Source organism: Glycine max, chromosome 7 (assembly GCF_000004515.6).
Source record: "Glycine max cultivar Williams 82 chromosome 7, Glycine_max_v4.0, whole genome shotgun sequence".
NCBI lineage: Eukaryota > Viridiplantae > Streptophyta > Magnoliopsida > Fabales > Fabaceae > Glycine > Glycine max.
In genome coordinates, this window is record NC_038243.2 from 15,268,314 (window position 1) to 15,288,893 (window position 20,580).

The window sequence follows — 20,580 nt, forward strand, 5'->3', positions numbered from 1 at the left end:
TTAGCATCTGTGAAATTCTAAAATTATAAACTACTAAAAAATAGATATATTTTATTTGTATAAGTAATACTAATTAATTTCTTTAAGTTATTATCAATTATGTAGTATCATATTTACATAATATCTGGATTTCTCTCATATTCTACTGTGATTCATCCAACATGTTAAAAAATCATTTCAAACAATAATTTAAATCAACTATTTATTATGAGTATTACATTCTAATGAGAAAAAGTGAGAAAATAATTTTGTTCCTTATAGTCTTGAACGAATAAACAAACACATGCTAAGAGTGATGTATAAGTAGCAAAGTGGGATAATGTTTTTAATTTTTCATTCAAAATATTTCTAGGATGGTATTCATAATCAGTTTGTGCCTTTTCTAATTTTCCTCTTTCTAAATCTATAGTCTGTATTAAATGTTTTTTTAAAAAGGATTTTCACACGATAACTACTTTTTTTTGCTGCAGTAAATCACAAGATAACTATTGTATACTATAATTTAGTGCGTGCTTTTTTTTTTTGAAGGTCTAATTTAGTGCGTGCTTCAAATTTGTTATTTATAAAAATAACTTATTATCAATATTTGATTACAAAACTTTAAAAACATTAACTATTGAAAATCAAGGAAATCAAGGCGTGCACTTAAAGAGGCCATGACCATTTTTGTTAAGACAACTTTTGCCAAAAATAAATTACTTTCATATACACATAATGTGTACTACACTATTAAAAAAATATTTTTTAGGTTGATTCTTTAACACATTCCATGGTAATTTAAAAATTGTCTTTAAAGTCATTGTGGTAAAAAATAAACACTTTCAACGATGATTTTTTAATCATCTTAATATGTTGATTTTTACATCAGTTCTACAAGAAATTATTTTAAATAGTTTTATTTTTTGTTTAAAAAATATCAAAAACGTTAATATTTTAAGACAGATTTTTAAAACATCCTCTTAGAATTTTAACATTCTAAGATGATTTTCACTAAAAACCAATGTTAATTTTTTAAATATTTATTTTGTTTTACATCAAACTAAACTTGCAATTTCGATCATCCAAACCCAAACAGGTTGTAATAAAATATTACTAAATTGTTTTTACTCTAATAATGATCAATAAATTACTAATTTGAGATTGGTACGAAGAAAACATAACACTATAAGCAAATAAAGTTATATTTAGTCAATAAGCTATCCTTAAATATAAAAAGAACAACGCAAAAAAAAATTTAAAAAAATAAGAAACTATTATGATCTCGGATCACACATGTCTATAATTTTGATTAATTTCCCTGACAATTAATTAGATTTTCAATCATTAAGAAAGAATGAATTAATAAAATTCAATTTCATAATTTAGTCGAGGACCATGATGATATGAGGTCATACAATAATTTCTCTGAAGCTAGCTAGAAGATGCTGAAGTTGTTAAATCGGAGGTTGGCATAACTAGCACTGACATAAGCATTAAGCAAGTCATTTTGAGCATACAAGAAATCAGCCTTGAGACCAGATTTTCTCATTGCTTTCAGGATTTTGTTCTTGTGTGCGTATCTCGTCACCACAACCTGCTGGCTGTTACAATCCACTTCCACCTTCTCTATCCCTACACGTAGATTCATAGCTAATGTCAAATATTAATTAATATATTAATATATTCAACTACAAAGTAGTACTAAATACGAATTATTTTATATGGCATATATGGTTTGCCATGCAATGCACATATCTACAACAAACCAACCTTTCAATTTTGTGAGGCATTTCCTTAGTCTTTTCTCATGTATCACAACCATTTCCACTTTTAACTCAAATATTGTTTAGGACTATAAGAAGAAACCTGTAAGTAATTCTTTCTACCATATCTGATGGGACTATAAGAAGAAACCTGTAAGTAATTCTTTCTACAATATCCGATGTGCACACTCTACCAATTAGTTTGGCATGCATTCTCATCATTAATTTATTATATGTCCTAGAAAATTTCCAAACATGCATGCAAGATACAAGTTACCTAAAAATATCTAAGGATATGATGGGTACATGTATAAACTTATAAATAGAATAAGATGTAAAGCTTTTGAAGTTTGAATCCACTGCCCATCATGATATTAATTAATGGCTGCTTGTTTGTTAATTATATTGTTGGTGGTTGCCTAAAGATATCGAATTATCCATGCATGTGTCCCACATGTGAATAGGGATCGAGCTTAATTTGGTCAGGAAATGTGGAAAGACTATAATAATAATAATAATAAAATAGATATCTTTAAAATATATAAATTATAAATTTAATTATTATTTTAGTCCTTGAATTTGGAGGGATGTTTTTTTAGTCCTGAAAATTAAAATTATTTTATTTTTAAATTATTGAAGATTGTTTTAAATTATTGTAAAGAAGATTGTTTTAAATTATTGACATTTTATTTTTAAATATTGAAAAATTCAATTTAAAAATAAGGTAATTTAAGATGTTTGAGAGAATTTTTTATAATTAATTACAGGAATAATGATTGAAATGCATATCCAAAAGAAATAAGAGGAAACATATTAAAAATGTCTCATTAAGAAAATAAGGAGAACAAGAGTCTCACTCTCGAGATCGTGTATTTTAATTTACAATGTAAGAGTAATATAAGAGTAAGTTGTTATGATTAGTTTTGTTTTAGTTTGCATTTTTTTTTCACTTTTAAACAAGGGCCCCACATATTGTTCTGAGACTAACTTTGTTTATTTGAGTAGAAATAAAATGGAAGAAAAAAAAAGAAAGAGATAACTAATTAGATAAAAATAGTCAATTTCCTTTGTTTGAGAGAAAAAAAATAAGGAGGAAAGTTATTTCCTAGGAGCCAATAAAAAGTAAAAACACTCTCCCTCCCCATCTCCGAATTGGAATGAAAAAAATAATCTCTTTTCTGTGATTTTTTAAAAATCATAATATTTTTTAAAAAACAATAAATAATTTTATTTTAAAAAATTGTTATATTAAAATTATTATTTTTAATTACTATAAAAATAATTTTTTGTATAATTTATTTATTTATTTCTACTTCTCTACTCATCCAAACAAGTAGAGAAAAATACTTTAATCTTTTTTATTTCTATCAATCCAGGCAATAAATCTCTTTTACTCATTTCTTCTCTGTTTTTATCATATTTTTTCTTCTTATTTAATTCCTGTCTTTTTCATTTGTAATTCAAACAAAGCATACGTATCCATTTTATCCATTTAATTTACGTGTGAGTATTAAGGATACGTATTTAGTACCAATAAGTTTATACGTTATTACGATTAGTTAAATAATATCTTAGTTAGTGTTGGTTTTTTTTTTTTTTTTGAGACGCACTGTTGGTGGTTATACTTGCATAATAAGACCTTTTTTTTTTTTTTATCAGTACGTATATATAATATATACTAGCATAATAAGACTTGATCAGAATCCAAAATAATTTTTCCTTTTCTATTTTTTTTCAAAGTTCAAACTGCATGTAGAACATCTCATTATGATCCTGGGTTCAAGGCAATAGAAAAATCCGAAAGAGAAGGAGGGCGAAATGGTTAGAAAGAGTTTGTATATAAATCAATTTAAACCATTAAATTATCAAGCTCACACTCAAAGAATACATTATTTTTTTTACACTTTCCACTCTCTGCACCATAGTATACATTATATTTCTTGAGCCTTCCGAATATCATGACAACTATATATGAGATAATGAGAACGATCTTAACCCATTTTCCCACAAAAAATGCAATCCAGTTGTCTTGGCAGTTTGCCTCTGAAGACAATTGTTGTTACCCATTCGAATGCATGCACCCAAAATACACATTAATAAACAAGTTAAGCAAAAGACACAAAAAGAATCCATTTTAAAAAGAATTAATATTTTATTATGTGGTAAGAAAAAATTGGCTATTGGACCCCATTAATTGAATCATGCTGACAGCTACTTTTTACACCATCTATTTTTGTTATTAACAACACCTCCTATTTTTACTGTAATTTTTTATATTTAAGTATACCTTTAAGATTAATGAAAAGGAAAATGATTCGTAGATACTCCTTAGATGTCTACACCTCTAGAGAGATAAGAAAAAAGAAAAATAAATAATTAATTTGATGGGTGACATAATGTGATGAAAAAAATAAAAAGAATGTATTGATGGGATATTTATAATTTGTAAATGTCCACATATTATCACCCTCACCAAATCTTTGACACCTCATTTTTTTTAACACCACACCTTCATCAGTCATCACCATTTCGGCTTTTTCAACATCACCCTTGTTCCCTTTAACCTTTTGTTCCCACCACGCCACCATTTGCATTAACAAAACAAGAAATAGAAATCTCTTTATATATTTGCAAGGTTTCATTGACCCATGTTGATGAGGGTAAGGAATAAGGACATTGAAAAAAATTACTTTATTATTAAATAAAGTTTGTAATATTTAGTAAGACATAATAAAAGTGATTGTTAGCTTGCATGCAAATTAATAAACCATTAACTCAAAATAATTACTATCATTAGAAGTTCATTATGATTAGTCTCTTGATATGTCATAAGACAACTATATGTATAATACAAAGTTATAAATGAAATTAGATTTGGATGAATTCATAAATTAATTTTATGTCAATTGAGATGATGTTTTCTCGGTTTTTGTGTAAAATCTTAAATTCAATATTTCTATTTTTTTAATTAATTCTCTTTAACTTATCAATCTTTAAGAATTGTGATGTTGTTCATTTCCATTTCTCACTTCAATCATATTTTTTCTATTTTTTTTTTACAAAAAATTCCTTTAATTTTGGTTTTTTAAGATGTTAAATTATGATCCATGAAAAAAGATTCTCGTCATTCAACATAAAAGAAATAATTAAAATTTTGTATTCCTCCAATGAGAATAGAAGAGGTGGATGCACATGACGATCAAGAAAACCATTAGGAGAAGAAGACTTTTGAAAAACTGTGAAGAATGGAAACTTAAGGTATATAACCATAAAGAGTTGAAATAGTGGTGGGTTAATGGTTGTTGGCTAAGTGCGTAGAGGATTCTTTGTTTGCAAAGCTGACTAAAAATATGGTGAATATGGTGAGGCAAAGAAGTATATTATTGGTATTGAAAAATCATAATGAAATGGAGTCGTTGGTGAAGTGGAAACAAAACGCAATGGAGTCACTAGTGATAGAAAAAGAGGAGTTTAAGAGTGAAAAGGATGTTTTTGAGAGAGGTGTTTCTAAGTGGGTATGTAGAAATAGAGGTGACATGCTAAATAATATAACAAGATTCTTCAAAGGTAATTGGAAGGGCGGTGTGTTAAAAGTAATTACAAGATGTGATAGCATTACAAGAATATTTCACTATTATATATATATATATATATATATATATATATATATATATATATATATATATATATATATATGATCTATTATAGAGATTACAATGAGTAATTTTGCTAGTAAATTTGGATTGAGCACTATTGAGAAATTTGAAGTGATAAATATTTGAAAGACTTTTACAATGAATCATAAATAATTATAGTGAATATAGTGAATTTGATATTATATTTTAATTCAAAATTTTAATATTTAAATTTATAGATTTTATTTTTATTTATATAATATTTAACTTTTTTATTTTTATTCAATATGAGATTTTATTTCAAATTTATAGTCGAACAGTTGTCGTGTTTTTCAACCAATGATGCATGACAAATTAAGTATATGAATTATGTTTTTATATGCAACTAGTAACGTGTATTACAAGAAAGTTTACAATTATGGCCAATCATTTGTGATGCTTGCAGAATGTTGCTATGGCTTTGGCCAGTCATCATGATTCATGATTGTAATTGAAAGCAGTTATAGATCGAGCAGCATATATGATTGAGCAATATATGATGGTACTATACATATAAGTGATGCTTGCATATGGATTGCATATCCATGGAGAAAAATGATGAGAATAATATATGACTTTCGTACGTATTAATGCTAGCAATTTTTTTTTGTTATTATTAAATGGTGACCACTGTATCAAATTTAATTAGTTTAACTTCTTTACCAATTACTCCAATTCATCAATATGGCTGTCTTCCAATTTAATTAGTTTAATTCGAATCGATTTATCAAATTAAAAAAAGTTTAATTTGTTAGGTGGTCAAGGATATATAACCCATGAATATCCACTAATAGACTTGGTGGGAAATCATATTATCATAACAGTAGACTTTTTTTTTATTCGTAATATTAATAATATTAATGTGAAATATCTATTACTTTTATTGATGATTAATATTTGACCAATCATTTTTAATAAGATTTATTTTTTTATTCATATTTTTTTATTAACTATATTTAAATCCAAAATCTTAATTTGAGAAATTAAATCCAATATTACTCAAATCAGTAATTTATTGATTAATAGTTGACTTTGATATCATCTATATGCATCTTAAGTTAACCTTACAAGATGACAAATTTTATAACTGTACCGTTTTTCACTTTTATATTGATGATCATTAAACTGTTTCTTAACTGCAACCCTTAACTTATCTAAAGGTGTACATCTTCACACAATACTAATTAGTAATTATAGTGATGCTCGCCACGGGTAATACAGATTAGTGAAGTGGGACGCGGGCAAGTCAAAGTGACATTAATTCACTATCAATAATTAACTAAGTATGGCATGACAAGTGGAGAAACACAAAAGGATAGACCCCATGCATATCCAGAGATGCTTCTACGTTTGATCAATTTATACATTGATGTTGTTTCTGAAAGTATAATCTCACTATCTTTTTAATTAGGAGAAAATATTTTATGGACTCGGACCACTACACATCCATATTTACAAGCTATTTTTATGTAATACATAGTTGGATTATTAAAATTTGTTGGAAATATGGTGACCGGGACCATATAACAATTTCCCATCTTCTAGAGCTTTCTGACAGTAAAAGTTCTAAATCTATCTTAATACATGCAGTAGTGAAGGCCATATATGGTGCTCGAGAACAAACTTAGCTAGCTAGAAAGTAGTGTTCATATTGTTGCGGCAAGGGTTCTGTTAGGAGAGGTTCCAGGCTTTGCCACCTTTCATGTTGAGTTTCTTGAGCCTCCCAAAGAACATGACCAAGATAAGGATGAACTTGCCTTTGCTACTCCACCTACCCGAGAATCCAACCCATGAATCTTTGCACATGGCATCGGCTTTCATTTGCCTAGCGCAGCTGTATCCCGTTGAGAACCCTACGTTCCCATAAGCACTGCATGGAGTGCATGCACATTTTTTTTCACAATGTCAATTTACTAATTAATTAATATATATAGTTTTTATTAATTACTCGAGAAAATAGAGTTCCTTGCCTGATGACTTCTAAGGTGATGTTAAACACATTAAAGTTGAGGGGATCCTCTTTTAAGCTCTTACCCTCAGTGATGCAAATCAGAATAATGAAAATGACCAAGTAAGAGAGTTGAGATAATACAAGACACTCCACTACGCTTTTTTTGTTTCTCGACATCATTTTCGTGCTCTCTTACTGGTATAAATGTAGTGTATGGTGGGAGGTACCTGTTTGATCGATAAATCAAATTAAAGATATCAACACTACTAAAAAAATAGCATTTTACTAAAGGGATTCTATGACGGTTCTTTAGGAACCGTTTTAAAAAGTGGTGCGGTGATATTTTTGTAAATAATATATTTCCATCGATCGAATTATTAGGTGAGCATATGTTTAATTAACAGGTGCCTTTTTCATATATATATGATTATCATTTATCAAGCAAGTGTTGTGGATCTGTTAAGGAATTGAATAACATTTTTTCCACCACACAGAATTAAGAATTTCAAGATAATTTATGAAATTCCAATTACCTCACACACAATTTTAATATGTGTGCGTGGTCAATCATATCTCATAATTCCTTTTCCGAGTAATCAAATCAAATCATCAATAGATATATTCCAGTTCGTATGCCACATGTCAGTGGGAGGATAGAATATATGCGAACACTCACCTTTTGAAATTTACGAGTCATAGCAAGAACCATTAGAAAATATATACAAAGAGAATAAATAAATTATACAGAGATATTTATTCCTAAATATTCTGAATATAATTAAGAAAATAACTATATTCGCTAACAAGATTTGAACGCTACATTTAACATACACACTTTATAAAAAAAAGTAACGTAACTAGGAGAGAGTACATTTAGCAAACAACTGAGAAAGAAAAGCACGCAGCTGTTATAAAAATGTGTTTTAAACTTAATTTTCTTTACCAAACATTCTACAAATTTTATGGAAAAAATAATATATATATATATATATATATATATATATATATATATATATATAATTTTCCTGATTTTTCTTTCTTTAAAAAAAGTGCCAGTGAAAGTGTAAAAATAATAGTATATACAAAAACAAGTAATTTATTTTTACTTTAAAAGTTGCGCAACATTTTTCATGATATATTTTTGTTGTTGTTTATAACATCCCTTATTTTATTTTTTATTTTTTTATAAAAGCATTATAAAAATAAATAAATGAAAATAATAGGAATTTGATTTTCACATAGTGTAAAATCTTATACATCGTTGACTAATTGAAAATCAACTTAAATGTGATTTTCAAAATAACTTTTACAAAAATTTAATACTTTTAATTATACAATATTAATACATAAATAAAAATAATGTAAAACCATTTTATGCTTCCAATTAACTTCTAATAGTAGAATGTTATATAAAGGGTAAAGATTATTTACGTGGTCGCAATTGCCAATAGGCATAGCTCGGTGGAATGTTACTGCCAATGATCACGAAATTTTGTTGCATGTCCAATTATAATGCAATGTGATTGATGTCAATTATAGGAAATGCTACATGCATTTGGAAAACTAGAAGTGGGCTATAGTGAGGATAAAATTATTAAACTAAACAATCAACTATCACAAAACAGGAAAGAATATTAAGAAAAATAAATAAAGAAAGCACGAGTGGAAGAAAAATTTATTTGGAGTTGACATCTGCCCTTAGTTTGAAATCTGGACAGTTTTAATATGTATTATAAAAAAATAATTATATACGACAATTCGTATACAATATTTTAATAATAAAATAATGAAACTCTTCCAATTCTATTACATTAGATTTTAGATTTTATTAGCATGCGGGAAATAGTGCTTTGCAAACACTTGTTGTAACTAACAAGGAACACCATTATACTTTTTTTTTTGGGTAGTCAAAACCAACCACGAATAATCTTTGCCTCTAAAATGTAATAATATTATTCAAATTAATTTTAGCTGCTAGTGCAAATACCATTTCCTTGAAAATGTGAATATAGTATAATTTTATATTAAAAAGAATATCAATTGAATAGCAGCTTTTTTCATGCATGAGAATGTAAGAGTGTTAAAATCAATTTATGTAAAAGAAAGAGTATTATTTTTTATTCACACTTTCATAATTTTTTTTATAATGTTATTTCTTTATATTTATCGTATTAATTTTTATTATTTTACTCTTTTTTTCACTTCTTATTTCTCCACTTATTGTAAAAATTACTGTTAAGTTATGAGGTGAGAATAGCATTATCCTATTTGAAATGAATATTCTTAATGGAATATGATGCATGTCATAGACACTATTATACTAGTTGATACCTAGAGAGAAAAATGAAGAAAAATTTAAGTATGATAAAAAATCAAACATCATAGAATTATATATATATATATATATATATATATATATATATATATATATATATATATATATATGAAACAGTAGCTATTAGTTAAGTATTGGTCATGTTGAACTTGAACACATAATTATCCATTCTTGATTATTAACTGATCTGAATTATCTTATCTAGTATGCATCGCTACTTTAGATGATCCTGAGATAGAAAAAGATTAGTGACTTACATCATAACAACGAAGAGTACTAATATGGCTGAAGAGATGGATGAGAGATCAAAAACAGATTCACCAGCGTGTCTCGCATTTGTTACTTGAAATAAAGACGCCACCACTTTCTCATACACATTCAAACCCTCCATGATTTTGGTGTTCCACTCCAAAGAGCAAAGCATCACAAATTGTATAAGATTGAAACCCAAGACAGTAGCAACCAGGAGGCAACAATGAAGAGCAGAGAGCATATGATCATAACCCACGTCTTTGAAATTCTTCAGCAAGTACGAGAATTCCTCTTTTTTTGTAACCTTTTTCAAAACCATTATCAGAAGCCTCAAACATGGTGGATAAAGGGTGTTACCTAGAAGGATGTGTGGGAGGACAAGGAGAAGAAGTCCCGAATTCTTCTTGAAAACCATCATGTTCTCGTTGGTGGGGACAAAACCACAACTAGCAAACGTGGAAACTATGGTAAACAAAGAAAACGTTACAATCTTAATGCCTTTGTTTTTCAGTACTTGTCTTGCACTCGGTACCAAAGTTATGTACAAAGACACGAAACTAAAGCCAACAAATTGAACCACCACTAGGTAACCTAAAACTACAAAAGTCAGATAACTAAGACAGTTATACTTAAGTCTATCACTGTCGTCGTTAATATTACTATCATCACTCGGTTTGTGGTAATTTTCTGATTTTGAGTCAGGAATAGAAACTAAACCAAGTTCTATTTGATTGGTGCTGATAACTGATCTGTTTTGGAATTTGTAGGTAGCAAATAGAAGGTCGAGCATGGAAGTGAAAACTTCCCCGCCGAGAAACATGAGAAGGGTGAGGAGAATGAGTTGGGAATTGGAGAAAAGCTCCATTTCAAGGGCAACCATGCTAGAAACAGTGGAAGCAGAAACAGAGGTGTAAAAGAGGTTCAAGTCATTTGGTATAACGGGGGTCCTTGGCTTTGAGACCTTGAGACCCAAGTAACCTACCAGAGAAAGGATCACGAAATAACCAAGTTGAATAAAGAAAGGGTGGAAATGCTGGAAGGGTAGAAAAAGAACCAAGAATCTAAAAAAACGATCTTGTTTTCGAATTTTCATCATTAATCTGTCATAAACATGCACACTCTCCACGCCTCCACCAAATAGATATATAGTTTCACACAATTAAAATTAGAGTTTGAGAAAATATCATCTCACAGAAATATAAGTGAAAAAATATTACAATTTCTTACTGAGAGAATAATTTTAGCCTATCTTAAAATAGAAGAAATACTCAGAGAACACATTTTCTTTCTCTCGAATTTTTTTATGCATATTTTTTCTCTCTCGAATTGGATGTTACTTAAAACTGATGAAGAAGGGTTCTATTTATAGCCAACAATTTGAGTTTAACCATTAAATGTCATTTAGTAAAAAAAAATAAAAATCATTGAATGTCAATACAAAACTTCTACCATCCAACCAATTCACCGGCCTAGCACACTGCACACGCAAAAGTAGAATTTAATTACCATTCGTGCCTTTTGACTTTTATCTCTAACAATTTCTTCCCATAAAAAATAAAGTTAGCACTAGATACAATAGTTTTATAATGTGTTAAATTTGAGAGAAAAAAATTAAAATGATTTTATCGTCAGTAAAATAAAATGATTTTAATTAAATTTACTCAATGAATCCGAGTCAAACCAATTCATTATTAATTATTGATCGAGTTTGTTCAGTATAAGTTTAATCACAAAATTACACAAAACTAACCTAGCTAACTCAACTTGTAGCATTATAATCAGTTTAAATTGTATTTCACTAAACCCTTCACTCAAACGAATCTGTAAATTAACATCTAAATGATAAGGGTGTAAATAAAAAATAATACTTATTGGTTTTATACAAATTAATGTGGTTGTTAATTATAATTTGATCAATATTTATTGACTTCTTTCTAACAATCTAACCTGTCATGTTCTCACATTATACTCCACCAGAGTATGGAATCTCCTACCTTCCCGTGACGCATGGACATATTCAAAGTAACCAATTTGTTATGTTCAAATTCAAAGTAAATATTGTTAAGCTTGCACCTTGCCTTGCTCTGGAACAGGATGTTCATGCTTGTCGTTTGATTTGAATAAAAGAACTTGTTATAGCTTCAAATGGATTTTAGTGAGTTAAACTTTTCAAAGGGAATAATACTAATATATTCTTGTTTCTTTTTTATGACACTTTTTACAACAAAGAGATATAAGGAAAAGAAAAGAAAAATACGTACGTGATAAAATGGATAATATGCATGATTGAGAGTGATAAAATAAATAAACTACAAATTTTAAGTGAAAATAAAATTATTCTTCCAAATTAAAACACCGGTTGACTAGGAAAATGAAGTCAAATGATGGATTGGTGAAACTGATGAAGTGATCCATTCCCCAACGTGATAGTAATCAAACAAGCAATTTGTGCAGTGTCCCCTCACTAACTTGTTGCATCTTCCACTTTGAATATGTTGATGTGGGCATCCTCCTACCACAAACAAATACACCTCTATTAATAATTGTGCATGCTATGTAATTTTCCATAAGATTGTGATCTTTGTGTGACGAAATGTCACCTGCCATTTTATCTTTAAAGGCACAAATTTCAATTTATTTTTTGTATAAAATATTTGTTTTTATCAAAGATATAAAAATATTTTAAATCATAATTAGAGATGAATTCCTAAATCATTAAATACATTTTTGAGTTTAACTCAATAAAATGTTATTGAATATATTCAGACCCTAATTTAAAATATGTACGTTATTCAAAGTCTTTTTCCAATTAGCTGTTTTTATCAACGATTATGTATTATTAAATCAGACAAATAAGATTAAAAGAAACTTATTCATATGATATTTTTTTATATTTTTAATAACTAAAGAATATAGAAAAGAAGAGAGAAATGTTGAGGGGTTAGTATATTCTCATGTTCACATTTTCTTTTTTCTTTTATTCCCGCTCCGATCTATCCCAAATAGGATAGAAATTAAGATTTTTCAAATGTAGAAAAAGATGTGAGATTATTCTCATGTTCCTTTAAACAGATTTTTTCATTCAATAAAACTAAATTTTGAGACTTTAATTAAGTCTTACTAATCACTTAATGATAAATGTGAGATTTGATCACAGAGATAGAAAATAAAACAAAATAATATTATAAAAAACATAAAGATGAATAATACAACTTTAAAAATAATAGGCCTCCTCATTAATAATGCTGCATTCATTTGCTTCAAGGACATGTCGTGTTTGGTAGGGAATAACATCTAGCAGCGACCACGAAAAGTTAATGATCAGGTCTAAATTTTATAAAAATATTTTTCCTTTTTCTTGAATCAAACTTCTCGGTTTTTATTAGTTTAGAGCTCTTAATTTATTTATGATACCAATATATTCATTTATACGTGGATTAATTTATATTGACGCTTTATAACACTTGTACATTTCCCAAAGATTTATTCACGTATAAATCCGCTAGAAATTTGATATTTTAACTGCGCTTTGGAGGATTAGTGTGTCATTCTATATTTTTTTTCAATTAAATATTTTTAACATGTTTTTCCTTTTGAAAGATATATTTTGCACAACACCTTAAAATCTATCTAGAAAAAATTACTCTCGAGTGTCTCAAACTACTTACCATCCTTCTTATTTTTATCTATTTATCTATATATATATATATATATATATATATATATATATATATATATTCATTTCAATTCAATCGATAAATTCTGTAAATTATTCATTGAAAAAAAAAATAAAGGATCTTAATGTTAAAAGAAAAGCAGTTATAAAAAAAATTGAAAAAATTAAAAAGAAATTTATAATTTCAGAGACAAATATTCATTTCAAACAAAACAACTTATAATAGTAAAAGGAGGGTAGAATTCTGAAGAAAAAAATACAAATATTAAAAAAAGAAGAAATATTCGATTAATTCGTAAATCAAATATTAATATATAACTTTTTTCTTGAATTAATAATTTGCTTAAAAATAAATTCATTTATGATAAGGAAGCAAATACAAAAAGAATTTATGAAACAAATCAAAATATAATTCGCTTTATTTCAATTTTACACAAATATTTTCATACTAGAAATCTGAATTCGCATCATTCTTGTGATATCTTCTTTTTGTCACAAGCATGTGTATTTTTTAATTTATTACACACCCAAATTATTAGCATAAACATATATAAGTCAAGATCCATTTTTCAATATCATGGAATTTTTTCCCAAAAAATGAAATAAAAGATTCTTATATATATATATATATATAGTCTTCTTAATCATTGGTCAATTTCAATATCTACTCTCTTTTATCTTCATTTCTAAACTAGCGAAGGCATTGTCCTTTCAACTTGAAGGCATGAATATTTTAAAATTTTACAATATAACTTAGATTTGTTTATACACACACAAGTACCGTGGTCTTATGTGGAGATCGAAGTTTAGTAAATTTGAAATGATTTTTTTTTCAACACTCCGAAAATTTCTAAATCTAAACAAAGTCATGCTACTTAACCCAATTTCACCCTAGGCATAATTTTAAAAATCGGTTTGAACTAACCAATTCGACCGGAAACAGGTGGTATAATCAATTTGAGTTGTTATTTGAATCAAATATGTCATTGATCCGTGTAATTATGTGAATGAACCGATGGACTGATCGGGATGAACCGATTAACCCATATTTTTTAAAAATGCAAGTTTCAATAAAAAAAAAAAAACAACAAGAATTCAATTTTTTGTAATATATAATTTAAGACCAAAAAATTATTTAATGACTTTTTTGGTACAGATGAAGGACTGACCCATCAGCCCCTCAGCCTCCAATTCAAAAATCAGAAATGGGATTTATTACTTGTAACTTGTAAGAGACATAGTGTTTGTTGCTTTTTAATCAGTTGTCAATAGACTGACTTTATTAAATGTAGATACCGTTGTTTTCCTTCTCTAAATAGAGAGGGAAGTACATAACCTGTCTCTCACGCCCAAACGGATCTTGTCTGTCTTGGATTACGTCTCTAAATCACTCAGAGAAGGAAAAAAAAATATTTTTGGAGACTAAGTGTTGGACTAGACCAATATCAATTCTACCTCTTTCACTCCTAGTAGGGTCAACTTATGTTGCAGCACTTCATATATCTTATATAAGTGTCTTGTGTGTGAACAGTAGTGAGAGAGATAGAATTGATACTAGTCAATATTCAACACTTTTTGTTATATTTCATGTCATTTTTTCCTTGAAATCTAAGATTTTTCTGCATTTTCAGGACTCGATAATTGTCGCAGTCGAGATCAGCTAAATAAAATTTGGTGCATCCTTCACTATTTTCAAAGGATAAGTTTTCATATGCCTAAGGGCATACTGTCTCATTTGAGAGAAGAGTACTTCCTTTAAAAAATGATTAATTCCATTCACATTTCTTATCCAGATGTTAAATTTTGGAGGGATTCTGCTATACCTCATGTGAATTTAAGGAAATTTATTTTCAATTGTCCATCAGCAGAACTAATTTCTTTCAGTTTTTTAAAGTGATTCATTTGGTTTGTAATAGTTAATGCTTTTGCATTTTATTAGGTTCACACTTTAGGGCTCTTAGAAGATCAAAGAACTGAAGCAGTTGAAGTATATTTTGCAAGTAAAAATCTTGGGGGAGATAGATGCTTTTGGTATGGGACTTCACAAGTACAATACCTTTTTATTTCCACCTATAACCTTTTATATATACTTAGTTTTTGGCAAAGGTTGTATCTTATTTATCATCTATTATCTGAAATCATCAAGGCAAATGGGGTAATGATGGAAAAACATGGGCTGGGGCAGCGTATAATCTGATGCTCTATAAAATGGCTAGTCACATATGTGTCACCATTCCAATATACAATTCTTTGCCTAATTACTCTTAGACTTAATTTATGTGTACTATATCTTTCGAAATATATCAAGAGATCTCTTTTTCCTATGTTTTTATGATTTTCATTTATTTGATCTTTTTTGTTGCTTCTGATTCAGTTATTCAACAGCCCCTCTATTTCGAAAAGGTTTAAGTATCCTCTTGGTATACACTATCATCATCATCTTGATTGTCAAAGCATGGGTGACCCAGATAGGATTGCTTAATCGGTTTAGATCATGCAATCTCTCAGGTCTATGTCATCAGATCCAACTATTATTTCTTTCATTTTTTTCATACTTGCTGATGCGCTCTAACCTTGGAAATTACGGACTCCAACAAAATACTATATTACTGGGGGAGACTACGGAATCTAAGGTGAACATCACAAATTGTATAAGATTGAAACCCAAGACAGTAGCAACAAGGAAGCAACAACGAATAAAAGAGAACAAATGTTCATAGCCCGTGTTTATGGAATTCTTAAGCAAGTACGAGAATTCCTCTTTTTTCAAAACCATTATCACAAGCCTCAAACATGGTGGATAAACGGTGTTACCTAGAAAGACGTGGGGGAGGAGAAGGAGGAGAAGCCCGAATTCTTCTTGAAAACTATCTTGTTCTCATTGGTGGGGACAAAACCCACTACAACATATCTCACTTTTACTAATATTTTTTATCTAACACTTAATAAAAAATATTGTTAAAAGCTTTTGATCACATTCAAAAAATATTATCAAATTATAAATGTCACAAAAGCTTTAACAACATGGGCTATACGAAACATTTGATAAATGTTGCAAAAATATATTAATAATATTTATTCATAATTTTGCAATATTTATTTTAATGCTGTTAAAAGTTTTTAATAACACTTAATAATTTTTATTAAGTGTTAGATTAAAAAAAATTACTAAAGATCACATGTATAATAATGACCACAACTAGCAAACGTGGAAACTACGGTAAACAAAGAAAATGTTGCAATCTTGATGCCTTTGTTTTTCAGTACTTGTCTTGCACTCGGTACCAAAGTCATATACAAAGACACCAAACTAAAGCCAACAAATTGAACCATCACAAGGTAACCTAAAACTACATATGTCAAATAACTAAGACAGTTATACTTGAATCTATCGCATGATGCAACGTTAAAATTGTTACTTTAACTTGGTTTGTGATTTTCTGACTCAATGTGAGGATTAATATTAACTAAACCAAGCTCTATTTGATTGGCATGAATATTTGTGGGTGAAAAGGGATTGATGCTAACTTTGTTTTTGAATTTATACCTTAGCAAATAGAATGTCAAGCATGGAAGTGAAAACTTCCCCGCCAAGAAACATGAGAAGGGTGAGGGGAATTAGTTGAAAATTGGAGAAAACCTCCATTTCGAGGGCTACCATGCTAGAAGCTGTGGAAGCAGAAACGGAGGTGTAAAATAGATCCAAGACATTGGGCCTAACGGGGTCCTGGGCTTTGAAACCTTGAGACCAAAGTAACCAAGCAGAGAAAGGATCATGAAATAACGATTATGGTAGTTATTATTTCATCAATATTTCTTGACTTCTTCCAACCAGTCATGTTCTCACATTATAGAATACTCCACCTGGTATAAATCTACCTTCGCGTGGTGTAGGCATCCAAACTCATTTAACTACTGGCTCGTGTAAGCAGACTATTTCACCCAAATCCATATATTTGCCTTGATACCTTAGCTACTCTTAAGATATTATTGAATACATGCATAACATGTTAACATTTGAGATGCGATTTGTCACATTTAAAATAAATATAGGTTGTTATGGCTTCCACGTTAAAAGTTTTTTTAACAAGATTGAAGTGGTTTCGCTTTGCAACATGTTCAAACACACATTCTGAAAGGCAAAGTATTTGATTCAACTGCTTTTTTCAAATGTTCTTGCCAACGTATGTGTGATATCATTAAATTACACAAATAAAAATGAGAGAAATTCTATTTATATAATATATTAATATATATTTTAAGAACTAAAGGATATGTATATAAAAAAAAAAAAACTGAGTGATGAAGAGGTTGTGAGGTTCAAGTCTTCTCGAAAGAGAAAGACACCATCAAAAGTCCAATCTTCGATTACCACCAAGAAGGTAACCTTTATTTAAAATCCCTTTCCTCTTCGTTTAAACCAGAAATGTTTTTTCCAACTTAATTAAACCAGTTTGCGTTTGATAAGATTTATTCTCTTTTGTTTGGGACTAAGCCTTACTTTCATAGCAAATTACAAAAGAATTAGAGTCTAAACATTAGACTGCATTTGTACCCAAATACAAAAGAAGCATTAGAGTATAGTGTAGTCTAAAGAAACAAATTAAAAAAAAATGCGTTAGAATACAACATTAGACAGCATCTACCTCAATCTCTTCACTAAATTTATGTGCTTTTACACTTTCACCTAGTGATTTTCTAAAGGGAGAAGTTGGGCTAAAGAATATAGATAAAGGTTTTGGTTGATCAAGTAGGCAGCACTTCTATACCATTGTCACATGAACCCTTTAGCACATTCCAGTCAATTTATTTCACAAAATCAACCATATACTTTTACACAAAGTATTTGATGTACCGCTCATATCAGGTATTGTTATGTTCAGAATTTTACATAATACTAACATGTTTTTGCACAAATATTATTAATTGAACCACGGTGGTAACAAGTTGACAGCATAACAGAAATTTGAATGAAGACAGGCAAACATGGAGAGGTTTGATAGGTCTAGAGTACTTAAAAGCAAGCAAGCCTTTGCGAATTAAGGAAAAAAAAACATGGTTTGTAGCCTCATAATATCAAGGTCTAACTTGACGAATTATTACAAAAGACTCTCCATACTCTCTCACATGAACTTCCTGTACGGCCGACCATTATCTTCATCTTGCATATGCTGTAATCATAACAGTTCAAAGCATTCTTATGCACACCCTCAACAAATTAAAATTGAAAACCATATGTCCTACAATTAAAGCATCCACCCATACAGCAAGCTCGGAGAGTTTGATATGATAAATCATGTGAGGACAAAAAAAAAATATCAATTTAGCGCTACTGATGACAATATCTGTACACGGTTTAGTTGTCACCCATGATCCATCTCAAACTTGCAGCCAATTAAGCACACAGAATTAGGGTGTGTTTGTTGTAGAAACAAATTTCAAAACTGAATAGATTCTGAATCAGAAATTGATTGTTTTTGAAAATAAAACATGTTTCAGCAGAAGGAGAGATATAGTTGTTAAAAGAAAGTGAAAATCCAAGTATAACATAAAGAAGGAAGAAAAAGAATCGAATGCATAGGTAGAATGAAAAGCCCTAATTGGGAATTGGAAAATGACTACTTACGAATTCACGGACGATGCCCTTGTAGACGAGGACGGGAATAGCGATGCCGAAGATGCCAACAAGAGCAAGGTTGCGGCGAGTCCAACGGAAATTGAACTCCAGATTCTCTCTGGCAGTGCCCCAATCCTCTATGAACTTGTTCTTGTTTGCTTCCATTCCTCCCCCCATCTTCTCTTTTCAGATCCAAATCCCTTCTCTTCTCTTCTCTTCACTTCTTCGTCTCCGCCTCTCCTCTCACTCCCCCCAACTTACCACTCTTTATATGGCTCTAGGCCCACGGCCCACGGCCCAACCCACATTCATCTGCTTTTTAATACATTCTTTTGGTTTTACTTCTAACTATTCACTAAAATTTATTGTTAAACCACGTGATTATGTAAAATATAATACCCACCAAACTTTTAATTTTTAATAAATTTTAATTAAGAAGGATGTATTTCTACTATTTGTTTGGAGTAAGTAGTATTTGAGATATAAAAAGTTTCTATATTGATATTTAATTATAAATTATAATATATAATAAATTTATTGACCTTAATATTATGAATTTGTATATTATCATTCATTCACAAATTAAAATATATTATATGCTTATTATTTTTTTATTGTAAGAAAATTTTTAACTTATTAATAATTTTCTTAAAAGTTTTTTTTAGAATTACCTTAAAAGTTATATTTACCTTATTTTTTTATTGGGTCACAATAAATATTTTATACTTTAAAATTTATATGTATCATTTTTGTTTGTTTTTATTAGTGTTAATAAATACAATGCAACGAAAACACATTTCTATTGTGCATTGAATATTATGACTTATCAGATTTCTTTACAAACTCTTATGACAATTTAGATATTAATGTATTTATATCATAATAATTTAAAGGATTTAAAAGGACTTTATTGATTTATAAATTTTAAAAGGATTATGTGAATTTGTAAAAACACATTCAAAATTACAAGAGTTAGTGAAAATAATAATAAGAAATGATGAGAAAAAGTAAATCCAAAATATTTTTTTAATATTTTAATAATTATATTGATTCTAGCTTTATGTCCTTCTATACTAATCTTTGTTGCAATAGCATCTTCTCATTCTTACTTTTGGATTTGAACAATAGATTTAAAATTATACATTGATTTTCTAACTTTTTAATTACTATAATTATTTCACGATATATCTAATTGTCATACCCGAATTTCGTCTAGGGATCATTTTTTATTGGCATGCAACTTTTGTTTGACCACCTCAAAATGTTTAACACCCATTGCGATGAAATCCGTAAAATTCTAGGACTTTTCGGAAAGAAAATAGTCAAAAACACA

General features: G+C 28.8%; 2 protein-coding genes and 1 pseudogene across 2 annotated transcripts; all 3 read right to left on the bottom strand.

Annotated features, from left to right (window-relative positions):
• Nucleotides 1-6,813: 6,813 nt before the first annotated feature.
• On the bottom strand, nt 6,814-11,266 carry LOC100800875 (sodium transporter HKT1-like). The gene is given in 4 exon segments (XM_014777551.3): nt 6,814-7,286; nt 7,387-7,539; nt 7,541-7,594; nt 9,960-11,266. Coding segments are annotated over 4 exon segments (1,497 nt in total). The 5' UTR covers nt 11,051-11,266; the 3' UTR covers nt 6,814-7,087.
• A 3,786-nt stretch (nt 11,267-15,052) lies between these two features.
• On the bottom strand, nt 15,053-18,270 carry LOC113002182 (sodium transporter HKT1-like; annotated as a pseudogene).
• A 245-nt stretch (nt 18,271-18,515) lies between these two features.
• LOC100306283 (uncharacterized) lies at nt 18,516-19,536 on the bottom strand. The gene is made up of 2 exons (XM_003529040.5): nt 19,257-19,536; nt 18,516-18,801 (listed from the first exon to the last, which is right to left on the bottom strand). The coding sequence occupies exons 1-2, from the start codon at nt 19,422-19,424 to the stop codon at nt 18,754-18,756; spliced, it is 216 nt and encodes a 71-aa protein (XP_003529088.1). The 5' UTR covers nt 19,425-19,536; the 3' UTR covers nt 18,516-18,753.
• Nucleotides 19,537-20,580: the final 1,044 nt, after the last annotated feature.

Excerpts from the sequence above, each read along its gene's own strand:
- LOC100306283 (XM_003529040.5), bottom strand. The coding sequence starts at position 19,424 with ATGGGGGGAGGAATGGAAGCAAACAAGAACAAGTTCATAGAGGATTGG. Across the intron at positions 18,802-19,256 it reads AGGGCATCGTCCGTGAATTC|CATATGCAAGATGAAGATAA; the intron begins GTAAGTAGTCAT and ends TTATGATTACAG.